Source organism: Lolium rigidum, chromosome 7 (genome assembly GCF_022539505.1).
Source record: "Lolium rigidum isolate FL_2022 chromosome 7, APGP_CSIRO_Lrig_0.1, whole genome shotgun sequence".
NCBI lineage: Eukaryota > Viridiplantae > Streptophyta > Magnoliopsida > Poales > Poaceae > Lolium > Lolium rigidum.
The window spans coordinates 35,501,911-35,529,450 of NC_061514.1; the positions used below are offsets into that span (position 1 = coordinate 35,501,911).

Genomic DNA, 27,540 nt, shown 5'->3' on the forward strand with positions numbered 1-27,540 from the left:
GGTTCGTTGATGAACTTGGGCAAACCGTCGTGGATGTCCGGAACCGAAGTGTTCTTTTCATAGAACCATCCGGCGTTCCAGTACCGAACGGATTCGTGCGAATCGTGAGGGGGATACATGCGGCCAGGTCGGAGCATGAACGTCATGCTCCCACAGTTTACCATTGCTTTGTCCTTCGTTTCCTTCTTCACCCGGAAGAAAAACTGCCATAATCTGACATCTGGTCGGATCCCAAGGTGCCCTTCGCAAAGAGTCACGAAGTTGTAGAGGAGGAGGTATGAGTTTGGGCAGATGTTGTGAGGCTGAAGCCCATATGTGTTGAGGATGGAGAGGAAAAATTCCGAGCAGGGAAGCGACAATCCGCGCTCCACCCAAGCCTTTGTCATGACAGCTTCTCCGGCTCCGGGCTTGGGGACGTCGGTATCGCGTATGAAACTCCAGTGAGCGGAGATCATACCCTCGTTCTGGAGCTCTCTAAGCTCCACATCGGTAGTTTCGCAAGGCCACCACTGACCCCGTTCTCCTTCACGGATCCGGGCCTTGGACGCCCTCTTGTTTTCCGCCTCCTGTACTTTGGCTGCCATCCTAGCTTGTCCCTCGAGTTCTTCTTGAAGCTCTTTGAGGGAGGGGATCCGGCCTAGAGCGGTGCTGGAAGATGCGGAAAACGGTTGAGCTAACCTAATGTCGGAAACATATGGTGGCAGGTATGCTATGGGATCCGGACATATTGGTTCTAATGGATTGGGATCCGGGCTACTCGAAGAACTACCAGTACAGTGTGATGAATCGAGTGGCATGCTTCCGGCTGCACCCATGCGAATTATTTGAGTATCCGGATCTACACTAAGTTTATCTTCTACGAGGCCGGCGCACGTACCGTTAATGGCGCGGTGGCTCGACGGAGCTCCGGTGAAGTCGAGGTCGCCGGACTTGCAGGAAATCACCTCGCGTGACCACGAATCGGTGATGGGAAGGATTTCCCGTTCAACCGAAGGGATCTTGGCGCGAGGAGAGGCTTGGACTGGCGGCGCGTGGAGCTCACTGTGGCAAAGTTCGCCGGAGTTGAGATCTGTCGGGCGGCGCGGCGCGAGGAAGAAGACGGCGTGGGTGAGAGGGTGAAAGAATGAGAAGTTACCGCGGGCGAGGGTTATATATAGACCTCGCACGGAGATTCGTGTTTCGGATCTGACGGTAGAAACTGAACAGTCACGCCGTTGGATGATCGACATGTGTCTTAGGTCAAATAACGGTAAAATGACGTGGAGGTAACTTAACTGTGCGCTCCCGAAATTTCCGGCTAGAAGATTTGCATCTCCGAAAATTTAGCGCGGGAAAAAAGGAAGTTGTGCGCGGGAAAAGTGGGCTTTCCGTTTCATTACCGATCCAGAAGAAAGGAAGATTTCCGAATAGATGATACCGGAAACAAGTAAAGGTTTTGAAGCTCTCCAAGATTCTCTTCGGATCCAAGCTAAATGAAGTCGGAGGAATGATGAATCTCGGAGAACTTCGGGGGCTACTGTTGTGGGTATACTTTATGGGTATATCAACGACATGGCCTGGATCCGGCAAGCCCGGGTGGCCCACCGACGGTGATGGTGGCATGTGGCCCATCGGGCGGCCCAGTTGCTATTGACCGTGAAGGATGAAGTCCAGCCCAGGAACGAGGAGCCGGATCTTAACCGACCTACAAAGGAGGCCGGATCCGTGGAGGCCCATAAAGTATCCGGATCCAGCACGGCCTAGAAGGAAGGCGGATCCTTGACGTACACGGCAAGATATTGTACCGTAGTTAGGTAACTTGTATTCCGGCTAGGACTCTCCATGTAAACCCTAGATCCGTGCGCCTATATAAGCCGGATCCCGGGAGCCTTGAGGGGAGATCTCGAGCTAGAAGCGAGACAACCACAACTCATTGTAACAACGCGAAAGCGCCCAGATAATTCCAGACAAGCAGCAGTAGGCCCTGTCATCGTGCAGGTGTTCCGAAGCTGGGTAACTCGCGTACCACCGTCCCGTGTGCACTCCGCCCTATGGCCCCTACTTCTTCTCCCCCTCGTGAGGATCCCTCCTTCGAGGTACCGTCGAATAGGCAACGACAGTAGGGATGTCCTCATCAGCTACCTTTAAATTTCCATCATTCGCCTTTGCAATATATAGCTCATGGGACAAAATAGCCTTAAAAACTATTGTGGTATTGAATATGTACTTATGCACTTTATCTCTTATTAAGTTGCTTGTTGTGCGATAACCATGCTCCTGGGGACGCTATCAACTCTTTGTTGAATATCATGTGAGTTGCTATGCATGTTCGTCTTGTCTGAAGTAAGGGCGGTTTTCACAATCAAATGGTTTGAGTATGCATACTGTTAGAGAAAAACATTGGGCCGCTAACTAAAGCCATGAATCATGGTGGAAGTTTCAGTTTGGACATAAAACCTCAATCTCTTATGAGAATATTAACTCGTTGAATGCTTAAGCATTAAAAGAGGAGTCCATTATCTGTTGTCCATGTTGTCCCGGTATGGGTGTCTAAGTTGAAGAATGATCAAAAGCGAGAAATCCAATGCGAACTTTCTCCTTAGACCCTTGTACAGGCGGCATAGAGGTACCCCTTTGTGACACTTGGTTGAAACATATATCATGCAATGATAATCCGTGTTAATCCAAACTAATTAGGACAAGGTGCGGGCACTACTAGTATACTATGCATGAGGCTTGCAACTTGTAAGATATAATTTACATAACACATATGCTTTATTACTACCGTTGACAAAATTGTTTCATGTTTTCAAAATAAAAGCTCTAGCACAAATATAGCAATCGATGCTTTCCTCTTTGAAGGACATTTCTTTTACTTTTATGTTGAGTCAGTTCACCTATTTCTCTCCACCTCAAGAAGCAAACACTTGTGCGAACTGTGCATTGATTCCTACATACTTGCATATTGCACTTGTTATATTACTTTACATTGACACTATCCATGAGATATACATGTTATAAGTTGAAAGCAACCGCTGAAACTTAATCTTCCTTTGTGTTGCTTCAATACCTTTACTTTGATTTATTGCTTTATGAGTTAATTCTTATGCAAGACTTATTGATGCTTGTCTTGAAGTACTATTCATGAAAAGTCTTTGCTTTATGATTCAGTTGTTTACTCATGTCATTACCATTGTTTTGATCGCTGCATTCATTACATATGCTTACAATAGTATGATCAAGGTTATGATGGCATATCACTCCGAGAAATTATCTTTGTTATCGTTTACCTGCTTGGGACGAGCAGGAACTAAGCTTGGGGATGCTGATACGTCTCCGACGTATCGATAATTTCTTATGTTCCATGCCACATTATTGATGATATCTACATATTTTATGCATACTTTATGTCGTATTTATGCATTTTCCGGCACTAACCTATTAACAAGATGCCGAAGAGCCGATTCTTTGTTTTCTGCTGTTTTTGGTTTCAGAAATCCTACAAAGAAAATATTCTCGGAATTGGACGAAATCAACGCCCAGGGGCCTATTTTTACACGAAGCTTCCAGAAGACCGGAGGGGAGACGAAGTGGGGCCACGGGGCGCCTCCACACTAGGGCGGCGCGGCCAGCATAGGGCCCGCGCGGCCCTGTTGTGTGGGGCCCCCGTGACGCCCTTTGACCTGCCCTTCCGCCTACTTAAAGCCTCCGTCGCGAAACCCCCGGTGCCGAGAGCCACGATACGGAAAACCTTGCGAGACGCCGCCGCCGCCAATCCCATCTCGGGGGATTCGGGAGATCGCCTCCGGCACCCTGCCGGAGAGGGGAATCATCTCCCGGAGGACTCTTCACCGCCATGGTCGCCTCCGGAGTGATGAGTGAGTAGTTCACCCCTGGACTATGGGTCATTAGCGGTAGCTAGATGGTCGTCTTCTCCTTATGTGCTTCATTGTTGGATCTTGTGAGCTGCCTAACATGATCAAGATCATCTATCCGTAATGCTATATGTTGTGTTTGTCGGGATCCGATGGATAGAGAATACTATGTTATGTTGATTATCAATCTATTACCTATGTGTTGTTTATGATCTTGCATGCTCTCCGTTATTAGTAGAGGCTCTGGCCAAGTTTTTACTCTTAACTCCAAGAGGGAGTATTTATGCTCGATAGTGGGTTCATGCCTCCATTAAATGCAGGACGATGACGGAAAGTTCTAAGGTTGTGGATGTCTTTGTTGCCACTAGGGATAAAACATTGATGCTATGTCCGAGGATGTAGTTATTGATTACATTACACACCATACTTAATGCAATTATCTCGTTGTTTGCAACTTAATGCGGAAGGGGTTCGGATGATAACTCTGAAGGTGGACTTTTTAGGCATAGATGCATGTCTGGATAGCGGTCTATGTACTTTGTCGTAATGCCCAATTAAATCTCACTATACTTATCATATCATGTATGTGCATTGTCATGCCCTCTCTATTTGTCAATTGCCCGACAGTAATTTGTTCACCCAACATGCTATTTATCTTATGGGAGAGACACCTCTAGTGAGCTGTGGACCCTGGTCCATTCTTTTACATTAAATACAATCTACTGCAATACTTGTTCTCTCGTTTTCTGCAAACAATCATCATCCACACTATACATCTAATCCTTTGTTACGACAAGCCGGTGAGATTGACAACCTCACTTTGTTTCGTTGGGGCAAAGTACTTTGGTTGTGTTGTGCGGGTTCCACGTTGGCGCCGGAATCCCTGGTGTTGCGCCGCACTACATCCCGCCGCCATCAACCTTCGACGTGCTTCTTGACTCCTACTGGTTCGATAAACCTTGGTTTCTTACTGAGGGAAACTTGCTGCTGTACGCATCACACCTTCCACTTGGGGTTCCCAATGAGCGTGTGCTTTACGCGTCATCAAGGGGTCCGGAGAGGAGGGGGTCGGGAGATAGCTCGGCCTGATTCTTTGTCTAGATCGGTCGCCACTGCTCTGCTGTATGTATTGTTTAGACATTAGGTAGCTCGGTTGTTTCAGCAGAGCCGGCGACAGCTCTAAGAAAGCACGTTGTTCGTTGACGGCTCGGTAAGACGCCAACCCCATGCTTCTCGTTGTGGGTGTTGATGGGTGGTTTTGTACTCGATTCAGGTTTAGTTTTGTTTTGAGCTTAGATTCAGGTTTAGTATTTTTTTAGAGGAACGGCTGAAGCTTTTATTGATCACTTAACACAAAAGTTACAGGAATTCCCATCCCATCAGGGGGGTTTACAAGCCACACATGTCTACAAACATCTAAAGTAGTCGTTGATCGTGCAAGACTATGTGCTTCATCACTAGCTTCGCGCCGTTCGTGGAAGAAAAAATCTGAAAAGCCCTCCGACGAGATAAGATCTCCTTTATCACCATGCAATGAGGGCCGCCACTTTGTTTTCTCTGCAGTTCCTTGACTACTAACAAGCAATATGAAGCAATCAGAATTTTATTAGCATGTAAATTAGTCGCCCAGCGACATTGCCTCCGCACATGCCATAGTTTCCAGGGTAACATGGCAAGTTATTCCATTGACCCTGATGGAGGATCACCCTAAAAACCTTCCCTGCTCATCTCTACAAACCGCACTGAAAGCGCCAGACCCGGGACTTAGCCACTTCCCCATCAACATTTATCTTTAGAACGCCCGGCGGCGGAGGAGACCACTTGGCCATAACTGCATGTGCAGCTCCTTTTGGCGTATCTCTTCTTCCACCTAGGTAATTCAACTCATCCAAATATCGTGTGATGAAAGCATGGGTTGACAACGGCGACTGAAACTCATCTTCATGGATTACTTTCCGCCTTTCCCACCAGATGGCCCACAAGGTGACCAAAAATTTGTTAAAACTCCCCTGATTCAAAGTCTTGCTCAGCTCAAATAACCAAAGTTTGGGATCATGCGTTTCGTCAGCAAACAAGGGAAGTGTAATATCATCCTCCTTCAAGGCCCACTGGCCATGTTGCACTCTAGCAAAGAATGCCTCCAATTGTTAGTACCACCATTGCAAATAGGACAGACTGCAGTCGTTGCCAGATTCAGGTTTAGTAGAAGGTGTGCGTATGTGTAGTCTGGACTCTGGAGACTCCTGGTAGTGTATCAGCAGGCCCAGAAGCCCATTGCATTACCTGGCCGAGAAGGACCTGGGCCTTTTCCACCCACATGCGGCTGCGCTCAAGCGAGGTTCTGAGAAGAGATCCATTAGTCATTAGTCCCACCTCGTTGCTTCTATAGCACAGCGCCACGAGCTAGCACTATATGTTGATGCCCAAGGCGACCGTTAAAAATCACGCTGCTGCGCAGCGGGCACATAGCGAACTATTCTTTCGCCTTTTACTAAAGAATACCGTGTACACACTGCAATTAGCAACATACGCTAATTTTTTAAGGGGATTCTTCTTTATTGGATGGCCCCACGATATCGATATGTCATAGGAATTCTATAGCATATAATATATTTTTAGTGCAACATATAACCCATTGAACTTGTACACTCGAAGAGCTTGACTTTAACATGTAGGTCATATCTATTCACAGTGACCCTCAGATCGAGGTGTCGAAGATGTCGTTGCAGCCGTTTTCTTCCGCCACACGACATCTTTCTCGCCAGAACCCTTGGCTGGAGGAGGTGGTGCCACTGGGGTCTCTACAACTTGTTCACTCTCTTCATGCATTATGCCTTGTAAGTTTCGCTCCTCAGCCACAACATTTCCCATTTCCTTCTCTAACTCCTCAGCTTGGTCCTTTGCATTTTCATTATTTTTCTGCAACTCCTGAAGCTTATCATTCAAATCCTTGTTTATATCTTTAACAATCTGCAGTTTCTTTTTACTGTTTCTAGCATTGTTAGAAACCTTGTTATTTAATCTCTGAATCTGAGCATTCAGTTTCATATTGTCAGCCACAACAATTTCCATTTCTTTCTTTGACTCCTTCGTTCGGTCCTCAGCCTCTCTATTCTTCCTCCTCAATTCATCCAACTCACCCTGCAAATCCTTGTTTATAGCCCCAACACTATCATAAGAAAATTTCAACTCCGCAGCTAGGTCCTCGACCACCTTTTTATTTCTCTTTAACTCCCGGAGCTGATCATTCAGTTCCCTGTTGACAGCAAAAACACTTTCCATTTCCTCCTCTGACTCCTTAACTCGGTCCTCGGCCTTTTCATTCTTCTCCTTTAACTTCTTTAGCTTATCATGCAAATCCAGGTTTATGGCCACAACCCTTTCGGAAAAAAAGGTCAACTTCAAAATACGATCATCCGCCTTCTTTTTATTCTTCTTTGACTCCTCGAGCTGATCATTTAGTTTTGTGTAGTCAACCATAATGGTTTCCATTTCATTCTCTAACTCCTTAGCTCGTTCTTCGGCCTCCTTTTTATTTCTCTCCAACTCCAGGAGATGATCATTTAGTTCCACGTTGTCTGCCACAATTTTTTCTAGCTTATTTTTCCATTCCTTACCAAGGGTCTCCATATCTTTACTTATCAGCCATGGTAGGGTTTCAATGCTCTCCTTGCCTTGACTTTTCAATTCAACCTGCAAGAAATTGTGCAACAATCAAGTTGGACTATATACAAGGGTCATTATTTACAAGAATAAAATAATGCACATTTAACTTGACATGGTATTGGCTAACTTAATATGTCCCCACCTGCTGGTAACACAAAACATGCTGAAAAAAAATCTCATACCCAAAATAGTACTTCAAGTCCAACGCCACATTTCACATGTAAAACCAACTTCAAGCCATTAGTTTTACTTAACTGAGAAACCACCAACTTCCAATCCTCCTAGTTGAGATCATTCTGGAAGCGGATTAGTTCAACTTTTTAGCTAATCCACACAATTGTACTGACTTGCGAAGCTGCTATATATTTGCAGAAAGTATTCATTTTAGGGTTTTAATATCATCAAGAGACAAGGAGGTCACATATGCATGAAGCTCCTAGAGAACCTCACTACCAGAACCATGATTCTAGTATCCTTCAAAAACTATAAATTTTCCAGACTTGAATGTCATTTGCACTCACCTTTTTGTTGTTTTGGTTGCGTGGGTGATCCCTCTTCCACTCCCATGGTTTTTGAGGATTATCTGATGACCAAAGCCCTTGGCGTGCCTCTCTCGCTTCGTTCTCCCACTGAACAAAATGATTAATCAAGATGTAAGAGAGAAAATTGCACCCGTTTTGACTAAGGAAGGGGAAATCACATCATATACCCATGCATCGTGGAATTATGACTACTGATTAGTAATACTCCCTCCATTTTTATATTTAAGACCACAAACTAAGATTATAAGTACCATGCTAAGAAAATAAAATGATCAATGTATGGTTAAGCCATTGGTAAAAAGCACTGCAATATATTGTTTGCGCTGCAAACTCCTCGTTTACGGGGTTAATAACTGCTATTGCAAGCCAACTGGAGTATGCACTGAACATCGCATGCATGGTTGAGTTGGGGTAATTAACTCCCATCGGCTCCTAGATTGAGCTCGGTAGTTAACAAGGAAAACATCATTAATTTTACCTTGTTTAGTGTTAGTGGTCTTAAACATGTTGGCAAAATATATTTTACATAGTAGTGTTACAGGTAAAAACGGAGGGAGTAACATGCATTATATGGTAAGTTATGGAGTATCTTCAAATACATGTTGGTACGCACAAAAAATCCAAAAAAACTGTACATTAAGATGCAAAAAATTCCATTATCTAAACAAAAATTAAGATGCAATATCTCACTCTTGCCAATTCGGTACGTGTCTCGCCTGTTTTGAAATACCAGGCGAATCCCCTTTTCAACATTTCTTCCTGAAGAATTTGGACACCAATCACAATCACTATCTCAAAAAACCAATAGAGAAAAATAAGATCGAAAGATGTATGAGCTAGATTAGGAATTTCTGTCTCACTTGGATGAAGATTCCGTCACAGTAGATGTCACCAAGATATCTTCCATATTGGTCCGTCCCATACACATTGATCGTAACACACTTTCCGGCAATAAGCTTCACCAACTCATTCCTTGCCTCATCCCCGTGTTCCATTTCTAGCTCCGGTGCATCAATTCCCCTTGTTGATTCACAAAAGTTAATGCGCTACTATCTTCTCACATCCCACATAAAAGTCCATGACATGGGATCCAAGCATTAGTCTATTGTTATACAATTTTTTTTATAGAAGTTCATCGAATGTGGGCATGTTTTTTTAGTGACTAGAAAATACACAGTCGCGTTGCTATGAGTTGATTTTTTATTTGATATAGCTATTTTATAATATTTATTCATAAAACAAAATTATGGCACCTGATCCGACCAATCCTCTGGTAGCAATTTTTCTTTGCATATGTCTTGTTCTTTTTTCTCACAAGCTATGTGGTGCAAGTCCGTGCGTAGCGTTACTATGTTGTAGTCTTTACTCTGTAGTACTTACGTGCCCGATCGAAAAAATTATATGGACAAAATCAATATTCACAATATTTGAATTGTAGTATTTTTAATTCTAATTATTTTTTATATTATATTACGTAATACTCCCCCATCTCATGAAATTAGCTGACTTAGATTTGTTAAACTTTAAAAGTATATAGACACTATCTAGTACATAGATATATCTAAATTTAGATAATTTTCATAAGACGGAGGGAGTATTATTTGTATTTTTACAAAGATAGTACCGAGAATGCCAAGGTATTTTTCTAGTTTCGTAGAAGTTGTCACACAATTATGTGGATTAGTCAGGTACTCCGTAAATTTTAATAACATTACCATTTTCTTAAAGATTTATAGAATACATACCTCATTCTAATGCGGTATTTCTGTGAAGCTCGGTTCTTTGTATCACCTTTCCTGCTCAGAGAAATGCTGAATGAGGCTCTGTTTCCATGCCATTCCAAATAATAAAATGAAGCGAAATTATATCATGTGTTAGCCCAAGTTTTGGTTTCGATAAGAGCCCCTAATGACCTAGTGATATGGTGGATTATTTCTTGAATCGATCATGTTATAGCACAACACAAGGACTAAGAGATATTCCCTCTGTTCTGCATTATAAGGCCTTTGAACGTTTTCAGACATTTCAGAATTGCAAGACCGGGGCCTTTAACCCCCGTGAAAACCAGCGTACACAACTCGCTATTTTCAAATTTCCTTAATTCACAACTCGCTAGGGGCATGACAAAGAGCAAGTATAATAACAAGCTTATAACTTACGTCACACTTTTACTTATGTGGAGGAGAGATATACAAAACTAGCTCACTCTATGCATGCTGCTAGACAACTTCAATAATTGTGAAGAAAGAGAGATACAGAGACATGATTGTAGGATGTAATAATTTAATAGCTAAACTTATAAGGGCAAAAAAAAAGTAATCTATAAGCCTACTTACATATCTGTTTTTTTCCTACTTAAAGGAGAGAAACAAGAAAAAAGTGAAAGAGTGAGCTGTCATGCGAAAAGCTAGATGCATCTTGTGCTGCTGAACACCTCATGAGAATGTGAAGCAAGTCACATATCAATAAAGTAGTAGATATTCAAAAATACTAACTATTATACATATGAAATGTACAGCTAACTATAAAGGATATGTCTACCTCCATCCCGGTATATTGAACTCATTATGACAACCTGTATGTCCAAGAACTCTCAGAGACTAAGGCCTAATTTCTACTACATAATATTTAATATTATTTAATTACTCTGGCGTGGCCCTCCTTCTCCCTAATTTCTCACGCCGGTGGAGATGTACTTGCATATAGCAGTGTGTAAAAGATTTGCCAGTAACCCCCGGCACATGTCAAGATAAAGGTTTGTAGAGTACTTGACATGCTATAACCATCAGCTGGAGGAAAGAGGTAGAAAATTAATTACATCAATCAAATTTTAACTTGATGCTACTAATGCCCCTCGGCAATTCTGAACAATGGGTATATATTTGGACTGAGACAGAGATATGAATTCAAAGGCAGGTTGAGCTAATTTGCGTACTTATATGATCCGCTGACAGCCACACCCGCAGCCTTCTTCACATAAGCAGTGAAGCCATCACCGTCTCCAATGCACCCTTTGGCAACCTGCACAAATGACAGAAATAGTAAAACAATGCAGAAAATAATGTAAAATTGCGTACGAAAGATCAACTTTAGTGACTTGGATAGCAAAATCTAAATCATTAACTATATTCGTGTATGTTGTGTTTTTTTTAAGTTGCATGCCTTTTGATCCCAAGAAATGTTACAAACAAAAATTTACTTGAATTTCATTAATCATATGTATATTGAAGGATTCTACACATCCACTCAAACCTCATTTTCAGATCCAATGCATCGAATGGACACAAAGTCTCCCTTTACACCCACATCTCTATTATTTTCATGTGTTTTTTCTATTAATGCTTATTTAGAATTACTCAAATCAAATGAGCCCTAATATGGGTTATGAATTATGACATATTTGTCTCTGACCGGTAAACTGTATAGCACAAACTGCCGGCCGTCTGGCTCGGACAGCTCAGCAGGCGGGAGACTATCTATCTTGCTGCTTCTGCCTTCTCCGTTTGTAGCACAGTTTTTCTCGCAATTTTTCAACTGCAAGCAGGCATTGTACACGCGGATCAATCACAGAATAAAAAAATATAATAATACACGAGCTTGTAAGTAAAATTCACTCAAAGAAAAAGAAAGTGAGTGCTTAGACGCTGGCATGCGCATAGAAACGAGAAGACACATGCTGCGTGAATTTTGTTAGTTCCTAATTACCGTTTTGAGGCATTATTGTTAATTTTGCATCTTTATAATAAAAATACTTACATTAGTAAAAATACACAGTACTTTGTAAAGAAGTAACAAGAAATTTAGCGATGTACTACTAGAAGTGAAGTAAAAAAAGAATGGACCTAGACAATTTAAAATCTCTTGAGGCGGCATATATTCTAGAACTGAAGTAAAAAAAATGAACCTAGCAGTTCAAGAGTGAGTGGTATCAGGTCCACTAGGAACTTAAACCACAGTGCATAATTGATCATTTTCAGAGCAGAAACATATGCTGGCTAGGACGTACCATGGAGGCGCTGGTCTCAACGTCATGCTCTCCGGCGAGAGGCTGCAGCTGGTTTCGTGCTCTATCTGCAGCGCCGGCCTGTGGCTGCTGGTCGCGGCTGCAGCCGCCATGATGATCTCCCTCGACGCCGGCCCCGAGCTGATCAGGGGCAACGGAGGCCGCCTGTGGATGCTGGTCGCAGCTGCCTCCATGACCATGATCATCTTTCTTGATGCCGGCCTGTTGCGTGTTCCCCATCTAGTCTAGGTATAATCAGTGTGGCTCCGTCCGTCCTCTGTTTTTGCTGTGTGTGTTACTTCGTTGGAATCGCAGCTGAAGAGATTAGGACATCATATGGTAGTATGTGGTGGGTAGGGGTGAGGCCCAACCAATAATTAACGAAGTGGAAAATATAGATATAGTTAATTAGCTTAATGGACTGGTGACATCTTTTTGTAAAGAAAGTGGTCACATGCATTATCTTCTCGAGCAAGGTGACGCAGTGGGTACTACGTCACACACAGTCACCTACTCACCTAGTGGAAGAAGAATCGCATGCAAAGGACGCCTAGCTGCATTAACGGATTTCTTCCTCAAGCGCTCCACTTCAAAAGGTGATGTTGCGCGTCTCCCCACATTTGTCCTTCACCGAACCAAGGAACCTTCATACTAATATCATCACTTCTTAGCAACACTAACCTATGCATAGACCCACGGCGACGACCTTGACTAGTAACAGTACCAAACATCTTTTCTCCTTTGAAAAGCAACACTAATCATGTCACCAAATGGAATAACCAAGCATGAGATGATCTTTTCTGAAAAAAAGTACTTCCTAACAAAAAAAAAAAAACCCCAAAAAATTATGCTAGCATAAGTTAAAATTATCATATCTTGTTGAAAAAGCATTTCTGTACACCTGGGCAAAACTCGGGCCGGGTCGGGCTTCGGGCCAAGCCCGAAAAAGCCCGAACCTATATTAGATTGATGCACTAGCTAAGTTTTTCAAAACTTCGAACTGTTGGAAAAGGTCAGGCTATATATTTTAACACTTCCGCTCACATCTAGGCTGGACAAACGGGAAGACACTAGACGTGGAATAAATGGGAGGCTGCAACTATTTTTAGATTAAATAGTGCGTAAGCCGGGGTTTGAACTTGAGACCTCCTGGCTCTAATACCATATTAGATTGATGCACTAGCCAAGCTTTCCAAAAGTCCGAACTGTTGAAAAAAGGGCTAGGATGTATATTTTAACAACCTAAAGTGCCAAGCCCCCCGAGCCCGGCCTGGCCAGACGGTCGGGCCTATAATTTGAGCTCGAACCCATCCCGAACAGGCAAAAGCCTGGCCCGGCCCGAGAAGCCTAGCCTGAACCTTAACTAAAGTGCAAAAATTGCAAGCCCAAGCCCGGCCTAGCCCGATGTCCGGGCTCGAAAATTAGGCCCGGGCTCGGCCCGAAGTGCAAGCCCCGACCTGGCCCGGCCCAGGAATTTCGGGCCGGGTCATCCGGGTCGGGCTGCCCATGCCCAGCTGTAGTCCTGTGAAAGGAACTAATGGCCTACATAAACATTATGTTACTTAAATTCTTATTTTTGCATGCATAGTGCAAATTTTTATTTCTTATGAAATTTACAAGAGTGTATAAAAGTCGAATATCATATTTACAACATGAGTCTTTTTGGGATCTTGGAAATGCAGAAATTAGTTCAGGTACATAGGAGCACATGCCCCGTGCACATTTCAATTTCAAATTATTGCCTTCTTCAATTTTGTAATCGGTTCATATTCTAGCTATAGCCTCATTATTTGTGGGAAATGCTTCGACAAGAATGACTCGGTGTTCATGGTGGTGAATGCACACCCCTATAAAATGACACGTACACACAACGGTCAAAGGAATTAATCTATGAAAATAAGAGAATGTCACTATGACAACACATGAGGAGCATAGAAAGTGATTTGAAACTTCAAAAGTTCATTTTCCAGTAAAGTCAACTAAAATCCCAAACCATAAACGAAAAAGTAAACCCAAATAGAAGACACAAGAATATAATTTTTTAAAAAAAATCTGAAACCACCAGAAATCTGTGTTCTACTAAGAAAAGGCGCTCAAATGGGTTTATACGGCTTAAATCGATGTTGTACGGGGGTGCGCACGCGTGAACACCAAATAGTTTCTCAACGGTTCAATTCTTGCTTCAAGCGGAAAAAAATGTGCAAATGAAATCGGTCCTAGAGAATACACAAGCATATCATATGAGTGCTTTGCAATTATTTTTGACTGGTTTGGCTGTCAAATTTGAGAAAAAAAATTATGAATAAAATTTCCATGAAGGCATCATTTCATTCTGAATAAATGTTGCGAATGAAAGTATTGGTCGACAAATATTTCAAGTTGATCGGATTCCATGCCCTAGTCAGATGTGTGGCTCTCTTTTCCTTCGCCGAGTGTGGAATTCTGCTCTCGGGATAATATGCTTCCGTTTTATCGAAAAATTAAAAAAATTGAGTGGAAAAGTTTCATAAAATCAAAATATATGGTGCGTAGATATTAGAGTGAGCTATGCCAGCAAGTTTTTGGAAAAAAAAAAAAATCCATTCATTTGAGGTGTAGGGAAAAATAAATTATGGAGCTAGAATATCATTTTTAAAGTCTGAAGAAGGCGTTTAAGTTTGGTATTTTTGCAAAAGTAGCAGATAAATTGCAATTTTCATTGAACTTAAAATACTACCTCTGTACCGTCAAGGTTGTCTGAGATTTGTTAAAATTTAGATGTATATAGACACTAATAGCATCTAGATTTATCTAAACTTTAACAAATCTCATCTGGATACATCTAAACTTTAACAAATCTCAAACAAACTTTTGTGGGAAGGAGTGGAAGATCATTTTCTGAAAGAGGAGCATGTGCTCTGGAGCACACGTCATAGTTTTGTGTGGTTTTCCGTGTGGCTTCTATTACTTCGTTACTAAGCAATACTACATGTGTTGCCTTTTTTTTATCACTAGACTAAACCTTAACTGCGCAGGTGAAAAAGGACCCTGGAAAGAAAGAGATGGGACACAAGGAGGTGTGTGGCGGGCCAATGCAGAAGAAAGATGGGAAAATCTAGCGAGAAGCGCCACATCGCATCGTTCGCTCTCCGATGCGACGCCTCGTGATTAAAAAAAAGAGCATCACGCCCCCTATAGGAAGGATAGCAGAAATAGCCCGGACCTTTATCCTGTTCTTATCTAGTTATCTCTTCTCACACCCGACCTTTCCCACGTGAACCGTACCCCGAGCTCCTGGACCAGGCCGAGCTCCCGAGCTCCTTTCCCATTCCTCCGCCTCGCCCTGCGTCTCCATGCACCGCTCCGCCGACCATAGCCCCGCCACACGCAACCCCTGTCGGCTCGCAGAACGCTACAACAGCCCTGGGGAGCAGCGCGCCGTGGGGAGGCCGCTAGCTGCGAGCAGCGCCACGGGGCCATCGAGCACGTCCGGGAGGGGAGGCCGACGCCGTCGAGAGCGCTCCTGGAGGGGAAGCCGCCGCTGTGGAGCATGCATCGAAGAAGGCCACCAACGCCAAGCACGCAACATGTACGCTGCCATGAGGGGCGAGGATGCTCTGCGCGGTGGGATGCCGGCCCGACGGAGAGGAGGCCCGCGGCACCGGCAGAGACGGAGATGGTGGGCAGGGACCTGGCCGAGGCGGGGCGAGGACGCGGAGGGAGGAGCCGGATGGACGCGCGGCCGGAGGAGGGGCAGTCGAGCACGAGGGAGCGAGCGGGGTGGTGCCGCGTTTGCCGGCCGGAGCGCGGCAGGTCGCTGTTGCTGCTTGCTCGCACGCGCGCACGCCTGCCTGCCTGCCTGCTCGCCGCTGCTAGACTGTTGCTGCTTGCTGCTGCTGCTCATGCGCGCGCGGATGCGGATGCTGCTGCTGCTTGCTCAGGCACGCCGCCGCTGCGTGCTGCTCTTGCCTCTTGGCATGGCTCTACTCCCAAATACTAGTAGCTCCAGGATTTAGTACTAATAATTGCCAGATTAACTAGTAACTTCTACTGCCAGAATAATTAAGAGTAATTGACAGATTAATTAGGCCAGTTATCATAATTTGCTTAGGGTGATTGCCAGATTACAGTAATTTGGTATTGTAGTTGACATACTCCATAGTACTCCGTATTAGTTTAGTACGGAGTTGTAATTGACATATTAGTTAGTAGTAGTTGCCTGATTAATTAGTGGTGATTGCCAGATTACTAGATCCTACTGCCATATTTACTAATTTCCAGAGTACTTATTTCGTGTAGTTACCCGTTAACAAGACTAATTACTGGATTAATTAGGGACATTATGGTTTTCTCCCCGTGTTAAAACCTGGTAATTAAATAAAATTTACTAGCCAATTATTTCTGCAACTTTAAGGCAGCTAGCAATCTTTTCAGCTAGGCTTGGCGGAAGTGCATGCCGCACTCTGTTTTTGTCCGGTAGTCCTGCTTTTTTGGTCCGTGCACCCACGAGCTGATGGAGTGGGAGTTAATTTTTTTTAGAAGGAGTGAACCGTCGCACGGAGACTCGATCTGTGCGGCGCCGCCGCCTAGTGCGGTCCAAGAAAGAAAAGCCTGTACTAGGCTAATAATGCCACAGAGTGAACTATCTTTATGCACAGGCTAATAATTCCTATCTGACAGTATTTTACTATGTTTTCTGAGACTTAAGACTTTATTATGTTTTCTGAGAAAGAAAGTGAATGCTTAGAAATGCCTCTAATCTAAGAGTTCATAAGATACCATTATTCTCTTTAATAAATTAATAAACTTTTGTCTCATAAACATACTTCTGTTAGCACTTGGAGGAACCTTGAAGGAATCCCCTCAGCACGTAGTATTCTTGGTAAGTGTCACATTGTGCTTCACATAACTCAACCCAGTGCAGTTTGCGTACGGGAAGCCCGGCGATATGAAATGTCACCGACTTAGGTTACCATCACTATATACACTTTCTTGTAAGCTGCTGCACGAAATAAGTTGAATATGCGAAATTCTTACGGTTTATGAACTCTACCCACGATAGTGAAATTCTAACGGCTGGCGTCCGTGATTTTTTCTCTCCTTTTTGAAGAGGTTTTTCCACGTTAAAATTGTTGTGTTGCACTATGTTGGCTTGATCTACTTCTCCCCTTTTGCCGGCCGTGATTGTAACAAAAGGGAACATGTCCGGCTGCAACATGCTAGCGGCGCGGCGTTCCGCTCCCAACTTTGGATATTCTACGTCCTGGTCATGGCGGAGACGGCGAGGCGCCAAAGACCGTCGCGACCAAGCCGCGCCATGGAAAGGTCGCGAAAACTAGCACCGAGAACGTTGTTGAGGAGCGGGATGACGAGGTTGAGGATTTTAGCATAGGGGAGAGACAAAAATATATCAAGTCTTAACATTTTCCAAAATATGTTACCTTTCTCGTGTATTCCTCAGGGGGGCGGGGGGGGGGGGAGCCCCCCGGGGTATTCTTCATCAATAAATCAACAATTTCTGTAATTTGCCGTTTTTTTTCCTTTCTTCTTTCATGGGAGCCCCTCAAATCCTTGGCGCACGAGAGGGCATTCGCAAAAGACGAAGAGATGCTGGGGTGGGGGAGAGAGGGTTGGGATTTCTCTTTCTAGATGTTTAAATAAACAAACATATGAAAAATATTGATGAATCGTGACATTTCTCTTTCCAAAGGATACTTACTTTGTGAGATCGGTGCACATGAGAACCTTCTACATGTCAAGGTGCCTGAACACTCTGAAAAAGATCGTCATGTGCTCCTCCAAGTCAACTGAGGCCATAACGAGAAGCCCGAATGGGCCGGCGCTAAACCGCACTAACGTGTCGCTTTCCCCGCACAACCTCTTAGGGTCCAGCAGCTGGCTAGGCTCGACGTTCTCGGCTCCCTCTAGGGATAGGACGTTGAACACAACCTCCAGGTCCTCCTGCGATCCCACGATACCAGTGATCTCCTTCATGCCACCACGTTCACCTCCTCTTCGAGCGAACTGACTCGCGTCACCCTAAGCGTCTCGATCTCCCTCGATCCACTGAAGAATCTATTTCATGTTGCTGTCCAGCAATATCTTTCTAGGGACCGTTTGCACGCCAGCCCAACCCCTGGCGACATAGACATGCATGTTGTCGGATTCGTTGGTCCAGCCCCAGAGCAAGCGTCGTTTCTTGGCCGCGTCGTGTACGGACTTGGACTTATAGACGAGGTTGTAGTCAAAGGGCTTCCAAGTGCAGTAGTCGGTGTCCGCCTCCACCTTACTTTGTAGGGGGGCATAGGGGGGCATGGCCCCCGCCCCACGAACCAGCCAACCAGCCCCACCCCACACGAGATAAAAGAATTTTTTTTATTACTAAAGGCATCATAAACCAATAAAGAGATTTTTCGAGCGGCACCAAAGTATCTACCGTTCTTTTCACAAAAGAACACGTATACTATACAATTAACTGGGTCCGTAACTTTATAGTGTATATGGGCGTGGACATATCACCACGTTTTTCCAATGACAGATGTTTGTCCAATAGGTCATGACGCCACTAAAATTGCATTTCCGCATAAATCATCCTACCCGAAACTCATAACTCGACCAACAAGCATAAATCAATGACGGACATCATCTAAGCAGCCACCATCCTGGGCATACCCTAGAACTACAAGGCCTCTTTAGGGTCGGATGCCTTGACGACGACGGGTGCAAGCGAGCCGCTGTTCACGGCCGCCGTCGCCAGCTCCCAGGCCTCAAGTTTGGACACCTTTACGGCACCTGTCCCGTTGTTGAACACGTACAGGTGGGTGCTTCCCATCGCCGCGTGTTCGGGGTACACACGAGCCGTCATGCACGTCCTCCCGCCGTCGCCGAAGCTCTCCACCACCGTGTGATCGATCTGGCCGGATTTGTTCGTACACGGCGTGTTAGTTATGTCTGCTTTTTTTGTACAAAAGGAGACATGTTTGTGTGCGACTCACCAGTGTTCTGAGAGATATGAACTTGTCCTTCTCCACGGCGACGTCAAGAAATGCTCCGTAGGATGGCTTGTGTGCCCCTGCTTTCGTACAAGACCTGTGCATTTTCCATGTTTGCAGACAAATAAATGTTCAGATATCGTGATGTTTCCTTTCTAGATTCAGAAAAGCGTGAATGATACTTACTTTGTAAGGTCGGTGCACATGAGAACCTTGTACTTGCCACCATGTTTGAACACCCTGAAGAACACAGCAGTGTGCTCCTCCAGGTCACTGGAGGCCAAGACGAGCAGCCCGAACGGGCCGACGCCGCCGTGCACGGACGCGCCCTTCGCCGCGCACAGCCCTTTTGGATCCAGCAGCCACTCGGGGTCCAACGTCTCGGCCTCCTCCAGGTTCGGGATCTCGAACATGACCTCCACGTCCGCCTGCGAGCTCACAATGCCGGCGATCTCCTTCCTGCCGCCGGCCTCCACGTCCGTCGCCCACTGCAGGCCGACCCGCTTCCTCCGCAGCGTCTCGATCTCCTCCACGGGCCACTGCACCAGCCGCTTCCCGTCGGCGTCCAGCCACATGGCCCTCGGGAACGCCTGGATGCCGGCCCAGCCCCTGGCGACGCCGCCGCCGTCGGTCTCGTCCACCCACGCCCACAGCACGCGCCGCTTGTTGCGCGCGTCGTAGAAGGACTTGGACGCGTACAGGTGGCCGTGGTCGAGCCGGCGCCAGTTCTCGGGGTCGCCGCCGCGCTCTGGCTCCGCCGGCACGAATGTGTCGGCCGCGTCGTCGTAAAACCCAACCATGTAGTGGTCCTCCTTGGCGAAGTCCGTGAGCTTGAGCACATGCCTCACCCCGGCGCCGCTCGGTGCCGATGTCTCGAGCCCCTCCGTCGCGCCGTGCGCCGTCGCCGCCACCGGGAACAGGTCCGGGCACTCCAGCACGGGCACGTCCCGCGAGCTGGCGTGCAGCGGCGCGGCGTTGCGCTCCCAGCGGAGGAAGTCCGCGCTCCGGTACACCAGCAGGGACCCAACGCCGTTGACTTCGGCGACGATGCCGACCCGCCACAGGCCGTCGCGGCCGCGCCACGCCTCCGTCGGGTCACGGAAGTTGTTGCGGGTCACGTCGGCGGGGTACGGGATCACCGGGTTGCAGCTGGGCTTCTCCCACTCGCGGAGGAGCGGGTCGGAGGGGTCCTTGGCGAACGCCACGTTCTGCACCTGCACCTTGTCGGCGTCGATGCCGGTGTAGAGGATGGCCGGGCGGCCGCCGGGGAGGATGGTGGCGGAGCCCGACCAGCAGCCGTTGGCGTCGAATGGGTCGGTGGGGTCGAGCGCATTGTCGAGCGCGGCCCAGTTCACGAGGTCGCCGGAGACGGAGTGGCCCCATGATAACTTGCCGACATCCCAGGTCGGGCCGTGGGGATTGTACTGGTAGAAGAAGTGGTACAAGCCGTTGTGGTACATTGGCCCTGCCACCGTAACGGAAAACAACTGTCAGTCTCACTCTCAGTAGCTCTGTCAGTCTGCCATTGATCTTTCAGTAACCAAGATTGAGCATTAGCTGATGACTAAAACAACATCTGATAAACAGATTATATGTTCCTTATTTTAGTCCAAACTCATTTCTAAGATACATGATACAGTCGATACGCAAGATGCTCAACACAACTGAATGTATTTTATATCTGAAGCAGACGAACATGGCCTTAAGACAAATTAGTTGAAAAAGTGACGGAGAAGGAAGAGAAAACATGCGTACCATTGGGATCTGTTTTGTTTCCGTCGATCCATCATGTGTTCGTCCAGATCAAAGGATGCAAACGAGGATCACAAAATGGTTAAAATTACTTACGAAATCAAGTGGAATGTACCAAACGATAGTGCAACAAATCGCAAGGAGGACTGACCATTCTGCCAATGCTTCGCCGGTTGGAAGTGGTAGGCGGTCCGGCCATTGCCCAGGTGCTCGATTCCATTCATGGTGGTGCGAATCGGAATCGGAGAGGAAGACCAAGAGGGGACAAAGGTACTGATGGATGGGGTGGCCGATATGCAAATTGCAGAAGGCTTTCAGGGCGCAGTTATAGCCGTCCAGATCTCAAAGTTTAATGCAAGTCAAGGAGACTGGACAATAATCTAGTTCCTCGATCTCGTTTTGAAATCGCACAAGATATCAAACGAAACTACTTGCCGTCCTAGTCTCCAAAAGTTTAATTCAAGTTAATAGGACCTGCGTCCAGTGGACAGTCTTTCAAGCTTTTTTTTTTATATTTCTGCCTGACGATGCTTACCACTAGCTGACAAGGACAAAGTGCTAATCAGATGAGATGCTTAACTGAGAAGTAGCTTACGTCGATGTAACAGATCAACCACCAACCATCCTCTCTGTTCCACGAAACTTCGCAATCAGAAGAATTCTCCCCAGCTATTTTGTATATAATCTCTTACACGTTCGTTAGAATTAAATATATATACCATAGAATCAAGAAACATCATCGAAATACAAAGATCAAGACCCCACGTCAAGACAACGCGGTTTCAGGCTTTCGATGTACAGTCGTTTCTCGGAGTAGCAATTTATTGTAGAGATTTTCTAGTGCCATCTTGTTCTTACATCTCTATGAACCCAGAGTGCTCCACTATTTTTAACTTCAATAACTTAAAAGTAACATCAGGAGATCAAACACGTCATGGTTCGCCAGCATTAACTCTTCGGTTCACAGCACAGTGCTCCTCCAATGTTCACCCGAATAATGTCCGGCTCCGGTTTCGTTCAAGCCGAGCCTCCCTCTGTCAACAATGAAATAAAGTAACGTGAATTTTTTATTTTTTTGATAGATGTTAGTTCTGAACTCAAAAGAAGGAAATAAAAGGCAGCAGCGATCTAACATGTAGAGAACTGCTCGGTATTATTTATATACGAGGAAAAACTACTGTTTACAACAATTTTTTGGATAGATGTTAGTTCTGAACAATAGATCAGGTAACCTGGAATCTATTTGGTCTTTGAATAAAAGGTATATCATTTAGATAAAGGTGGAGACAAAGCACAAGACTCGGCTTGGTGTCGGCTCAGAGGTCAGACAAGTCTTCTTGGTAAAGCTCACAAGCCAGCTCAAAGGCTTGGTGCAAGAAAAAATAAACAGCATGACCTTTGCTAAAAATGTTACAATTTATGATCAATAATTGGCAACTATATAAAAGCATGAATAGATCCATAACATTGTCTAACAAGTCCCCAAAATAAAACTATTAGACAATTTTACCTGCACATATTGTAGAAGTGTTTTCAACACAAGTTTGCACATGATTTTGAATTAACCAGCCTACAGATTTCTTAAGATCTGAGTATAAAGTTTAACTTGACCTATGTCCAAGAGAACAGCTACTTTATGAAACTGATCTGGCCATGAATGAGCTGGCCACGAATAACAGTGAAAGCTATCATTTTATTTAAATTAAATTGTCTGCCGTGTTAGGTTGGCACGGTTAGTGTCCAATGCTTCTGCTTCAACAGTGGATGGCAAGTCCTAAAATTCTAACCATTCACAACTATAATAAACAATTGATAATTATATATAACATGGTATATTGGTATAGGCATGAATTGATCCATAACACAGGCCCATGCCCATCTTCCCAAACATGCATGAGAAGTACAGTAGTTTTTTGCCTACCCATAAATTCAGATATGTGTGCAGCAAAAAGAGATGCATGATTACATGATACTGTAACAAATTATGTATAACAGTCCAGATTTGAATATTTCATGCATTAGCACGCCTAGTTGACTGTACCAGGCGGACTTAGCACAAAAATTAATATAAGCTTGGATGTATCAAGGATGGAAACATGTAGAGGCCGTCAGGTCATGAATCTCAATCGTACTGAACCTAATGCTGCATATAGGACTTGGAACTATGGAAGCAACCAAGCAAAAAAAAAATACTCATTTTTACATGGGTAAGATACTGGTGCCTAGCAGAGCTGCCACACCATGGGTGTGAACTTCTCGACAGATGTTCTTGTGCACACCCTTAGCCGTGGGGATTGGGGAAGATCCGAAGAGGAGCAGGAGAGCATCCTGCTCCCTGCTGCACAGTCAGTGCATGGGCGGTGGATGGTTAGCAGCACGAGACTAATAGTAGGCACGTGCATCTCAAGAACCAGGAGCAGCAGACGGGAGCTTTGGCTGGGTGGGGGCGGGACTGCAGGTGTCGGGCTAGCGGCGGTGGCCGGTGTCGGTGGCGGCGGCTGGCGGTGGAAGGCACTAACCAAGCGAGGAGTCGGGACGGAAGGGGATCGATAGGGAAACATGGAAGGGGATTGATACCGAATTGGGGCTAGCTGTTGTGTTAGTTGGGCTGGGCTCTGGCGGCTGGCTCTCGAGCCGTCCAAGCGGAGCCCTGGGCCTACTGAGCCGAGTCACGAGCCTAATTTATAGAAAGTCAGTGCTAAGCCAAGCCAGGCTCAGCTCGAGTTTTGACGACGCTAATTTCCAAGCATGTAGATTCGCTAAGAGACTCAGAAATTTCCACCCCTAAACGTAGATTTGCTAAGTACTGAGAAATTTCCATGCAAACCTTATTGAAATGCCAATATTACTTTAATACATTCTATTACTCGGCTCTTATTTATATCGCAATCCATACAAACACTTTCCAGGTTGAGATCTTATCAGACCTGCTAAAGATGTACAAGAGGCATGCAAAGGATAACTCGGAAGCACCATGGAAGGTTCAAATGACAAGGTACGTGATTAATAATACAATGCGTGGGGTATTTACCCTTGCAAATTCCAAGTTAAGGATCATAGGAACATATTCAGAAAAACAAAGTGAAGAATTTAGAATTCAGAGCAGACCATGGTAATACATATTGAAGGACAATAAACCTTTTACTTATGTGGACCAAAAGTTAGTTCTCAAGGAGCAAGTAATGCTAAAATCAGATGGACAGTATACCTCACCTCATTTACTTATGTGGTGTGACCAAAAGTTAGTTCTCAAGGAGCAAGAAGTAATGCTAAAATCAGATGGACAGTATACCTCACCTCATTTACTTATGTGGTGTGACCAAAAGTTAGTTCTCAAAGAGCAAGAAGTAATGCTAAAATCAGATGGACAGTATACCCCACCTCATTTATCGTGTCCTATTTTTATATAATGAAGAATTTTGGCTGGCCACATCAAGGTGTGAGAAAAATCAAAAGAGCATCGACAGTGGAAAGACTGGTCACATCAGCAAAAGGTGGTACTAGCAGGCCTGGCCAGATATCATACAGCACACCGTTATAAAATTTCAACAGAGCACTCAAAAGTAGCTACTCGGTTCACCCTGGAGGCTTGTTTCTGTAATCCAAAATACATCATCTGATGTGCACATGACTGAAACCATAGTGGTAAAGAGCAATTTACTGTCAACGTGAGATAAGCAGATTCCAAATGCTAGACTTCTGAAGGACCGTATACCAGCTCACTGACCAAGAAGGGAATGCAACCAAAAGCAGGAAGCACTTTTAAGTTACAATATGTTTTGTATGTGTATGCTCACTCATAGTTACGAACTGAACTCAGTAGAGTGTTGGCTTTCCATGTTACGATGCCCTTTCTGTATGTGAATGTTAACATTATTACTGCTTATGCACTTGTTACTTGCTATAAGGCTGTAACTCATAAATGAGTTGAAGATGGTTTCTCCACTTCTATGGAGCACAACAAGTCTTGTCCATGTTGTATCAGAAGTGCTTAGAGAAGTTCGGCAAACAAAATTTGACAAGGAGGTGCAGTAATCTTTGTTTTCAAAGAGAACTTCAAGTAATTAAAGTCCACTGTAGATAAGTTTCGACTTCAGGTTGGGACTTACTGTCCAAACTAACCTATATGACCTCTCTGAACAAACATCAGAAAGTCCACCAAGACACTTGAAGGTAGCTACAGTTCACCCTGGAGGCTTGTTTCTGTAATCCGGACGGCTCATCTGATGTGCACATAACTGAACTATAGTGACAAACGAAAACAGGTTACTGACAGTGGAATGTGAGCACATTCCCAAGGGTAGACTTCTCAAGGATGTTGTATTGCAGCTCATAGACCGAGAAAGGAAGTACTAAAAGCAGGACGTACTTTCTTTCAAGTTTCAATACATTATACATGTCTGTGTGTATGTCCACGCATATAGTTATGAACTCAGTAGAGTGAAGTTGGCATTCCATATCACAATGCCTTTCTGCATGTGGATGTTCAAGTTACTGCTTATGCACTTATTACTTACTCTAAACCATGTTTGAACAATGCCCATCTATAGTGTTTACAAAATCGATGATTTATGTGCGAGAAGTCTCATCCATGTTTGTAACAGAAGTGCTTAGAGCAGTTGGGTGAACAAAAAGTTGACAAGGAGGTGCACTAATTTTTGCTTTAAAGGGCAACTTCAAGGAATTGAAGTCCACTACAGACAAGTTTTAAGTTCAAATTTGACACTTGCTGTCCCAGATAAGCTATAGGTCCACTCGAATGTAGCTATTGGGTTCACCCTGGAGTCTTGTTTCAGTAATCCAGAAGAGATCATCTGATGTGCAAATAACTGAACTATGGCGACGAAGGAAATTTGGTTACTAAAAATGGAATCTAAGCACCACTCCTAAGGCTGGACTTCTCAACGTACACTATACTAGCTCGCTGACCTGGAAACGGATCACTGAAAGCAGGAAACGTTTGTTCAAGTGAATACATGCCTTGAATGTGTATGTCCACACTTAGTTATGAACTCAGCAGAGTGTAGTTTGCAATTCCTTATAAATGATTTCTGTATGTGGATGTTAACGTTACTTCTTATGCACTTGTTGCTCACTCTAAATCATGTTAGAACGATCTCTTTTAGTGTTCACATAATCACTGATTTCTGCGCGAGAAGTCTCGTTCATTCATGTTGTACCAGAAGTCCAGAAGTGATCAGAGCAGTTGGGCAAACAAAAACGTGACTAGGAGGTGTGTTAGTTTCTGTTCTAAAAGGCAAGTTCAGGGAAGCAAAGTCCAGCAAAGACAAGTTTCAACTTCAAGTTTGGCACTTGCTGCCCGGGATAAGCTATAGGTCCTCTTGAACAGAAAATTCTAGAGGGGAAAAAAGTTTACCTCTTTCTTCTTGCACTCCTTATAATCGTCAAACTGCTGCTGGCACTTGCTCTTGTCTTGGCTGGTCTCCAAACCTGGAAATACATCAGAACTTAATCAGGGATCGACCATACGCGCATGGAATCATTAAGGCCTTGTTTACTTCTCTCGTATTTTTTTCCCCAATGAGTATGGGGATGGGAGGGGATTTGGTGTCACCCAATCCCCTCAAATACCCTTCCCCAAAAATACACTAGTATGATGAAGAGTTTTTGATTTAGGCAAAAAATGTGGGGATGGGAAGGGATGGGAGGGTATATCTCGAGATTATTTGATTCAAAACCGGAGAAGTAAACGGACTAGTGGGGATTTTCCGGGATACAAAATAATCCCCTTCCATCCCCATAAATACCTTCGAAGTAAACAAGGCCTAAGGGATCGTGACCGGAGGGAAGCGGGAATGGGTGGTGGCCGGATTAGGATTAGGTTGGGCGGGCGAGCGAGGATGGGCGCGTACACTTGAGGGAGGCGGTGTACTGGGGGAAGCAGGAGGAGTCGGCGATCCGGGCCGCGCTGGGGTACGGCGGGGTCGACGTCGCCTGAACGGAGGCACGGTGGGTGGGGGACGCCGCTGCCGCATGAGCCGCCGCCATGCTTGCCGTCCTCTTCGGTCTTCTCCTACCTCCTCTCGCTCTCCTTTCGTGGGCTTTTCCCCTTCCTTTCTTTCGTGCACTCCTGCAGACAGAGTAATGGGCTTTGATCTGTTTGTGTCGAATGTTGGGCTGCTGGAACGGGCTTCTTCTGGAAGAATGGGCCCAAACTTTACACTGCATGAACTCGAAAAAACATGTGGCAACTTGTTTTTGCTAATTGAAAAAAAGGGTTTTGAATAACAAATCTGTGACATGATTTCTTCAAGCCTGACATGACGATGCTCTTGTCTGAATTTTGTACTGTCATTCTGGATTCATGCTCTCGTGGACGACTTCTTTGGCAGCCTAGATCTTGTGATGGAAGAAAAAAAAAACAACTTGTGGTGACTTTCATAGCAAGTATTCTCCATATGTATCGAGATGTCAAATGGCAATCTATCAAAAGAAAAGGAATTCTGACCAGATTAGTTTTTGGTCTGGTTAATAACAAGCTCGGACAGGACAAGATCGTGTGATTGCTAACCAAGTGTCATTTGTAAATTATTAAAAGTGGGATTGACCAAACTTAACAACTCTCGATAGAAACTGCAAAAGTGAACCTATGGACATTTCTTTTACTATTAGCATGTTACCAATTTATGGTTGGTCCAAAACAAAATTTGCAGGACCAAGAACATCTCTGAAACCTGGTTTCCAATTTGTCCTTGGATGCTGGACTTCTTGAGAAATGATGTGGGACTAGA

The 27,540-nt window shown here is 44.8% G+C and overlaps 3 protein-coding genes and 1 non-coding gene across 5 annotated transcripts; 1 reads left to right on the forward strand and 3 right to left on the reverse strand.

Moving 5' to 3' along the window:
* The first annotated feature begins 6,302 nt into the window (after positions 1-6,302).
* LOC124679867 lies at positions 6,303-6,418 on the forward strand. The gene has a single exon (XR_006995291.1). It is a non-coding gene; the product is annotated as a U5 spliceosomal RNA (small nuclear RNA).
* On the reverse strand, positions 6,414-12,393 carry LOC124674938. 2 transcript variants are annotated; one of them, XM_047210990.1, is made up of 8 exons: positions 12,069-12,393; positions 11,474-11,596; positions 10,998-11,083; positions 9,808-9,858; positions 8,923-9,082; positions 8,753-8,821; positions 8,042-8,149; positions 6,414-7,547 (listed from the first exon to the last, which is right to left on the reverse strand). In XM_047210990.1, exons 1-8 carry the CDS (start codon positions 12,303-12,305, stop codon positions 6,537-6,539), a joined length of 1,845 nt encoding a protein of 614 aa, XP_047066946.1. In that variant the 5' UTR covers positions 12,306-12,393; the 3' UTR covers positions 6,414-6,536. The 2 variants fall into 2 exon arrangements, with proteins under 2 accessions (XP_047066946.1, XP_047066947.1); XM_047210991.1 differs by lacking the exon at positions 11,474-11,596.
* A 6,137-nt stretch (positions 12,394-18,530) lies between these two features.
* On the reverse strand, positions 18,531-21,225 carry LOC124678108 (beta-fructofuranosidase, insoluble isoenzyme 7-like). The gene is made up of 5 exons (XM_047214033.1): positions 20,940-21,225; positions 20,792-20,800; positions 19,223-20,501; positions 19,040-19,133; positions 18,531-18,957 (listed from the first exon to the last, which is right to left on the reverse strand). Exons 1-5 carry the CDS (start codon positions 21,010-21,012, stop codon positions 18,724-18,726), a joined length of 1,689 nt encoding a protein of 562 aa, XP_047069989.1. The 5' UTR covers positions 21,013-21,225; the 3' UTR covers positions 18,531-18,723.
* Positions 21,226-21,348: 123 nt separating this feature from the next.
* On the reverse strand, positions 21,349-26,806 carry LOC124678109. Its single transcript, XM_047214035.1, has 3 exons — positions 26,662-26,806; positions 26,166-26,239; positions 21,349-21,822 (listed from the first exon to the last, which is right to left on the reverse strand). Exons 1-3 carry the CDS (start codon positions 26,795-26,797, stop codon positions 21,775-21,777), a joined length of 258 nt encoding a protein of 85 aa, XP_047069991.1. The 5' UTR covers positions 26,798-26,806; the 3' UTR covers positions 21,349-21,774.
* Between the last annotated feature and the right edge of the window lie 734 nt (positions 26,807-27,540).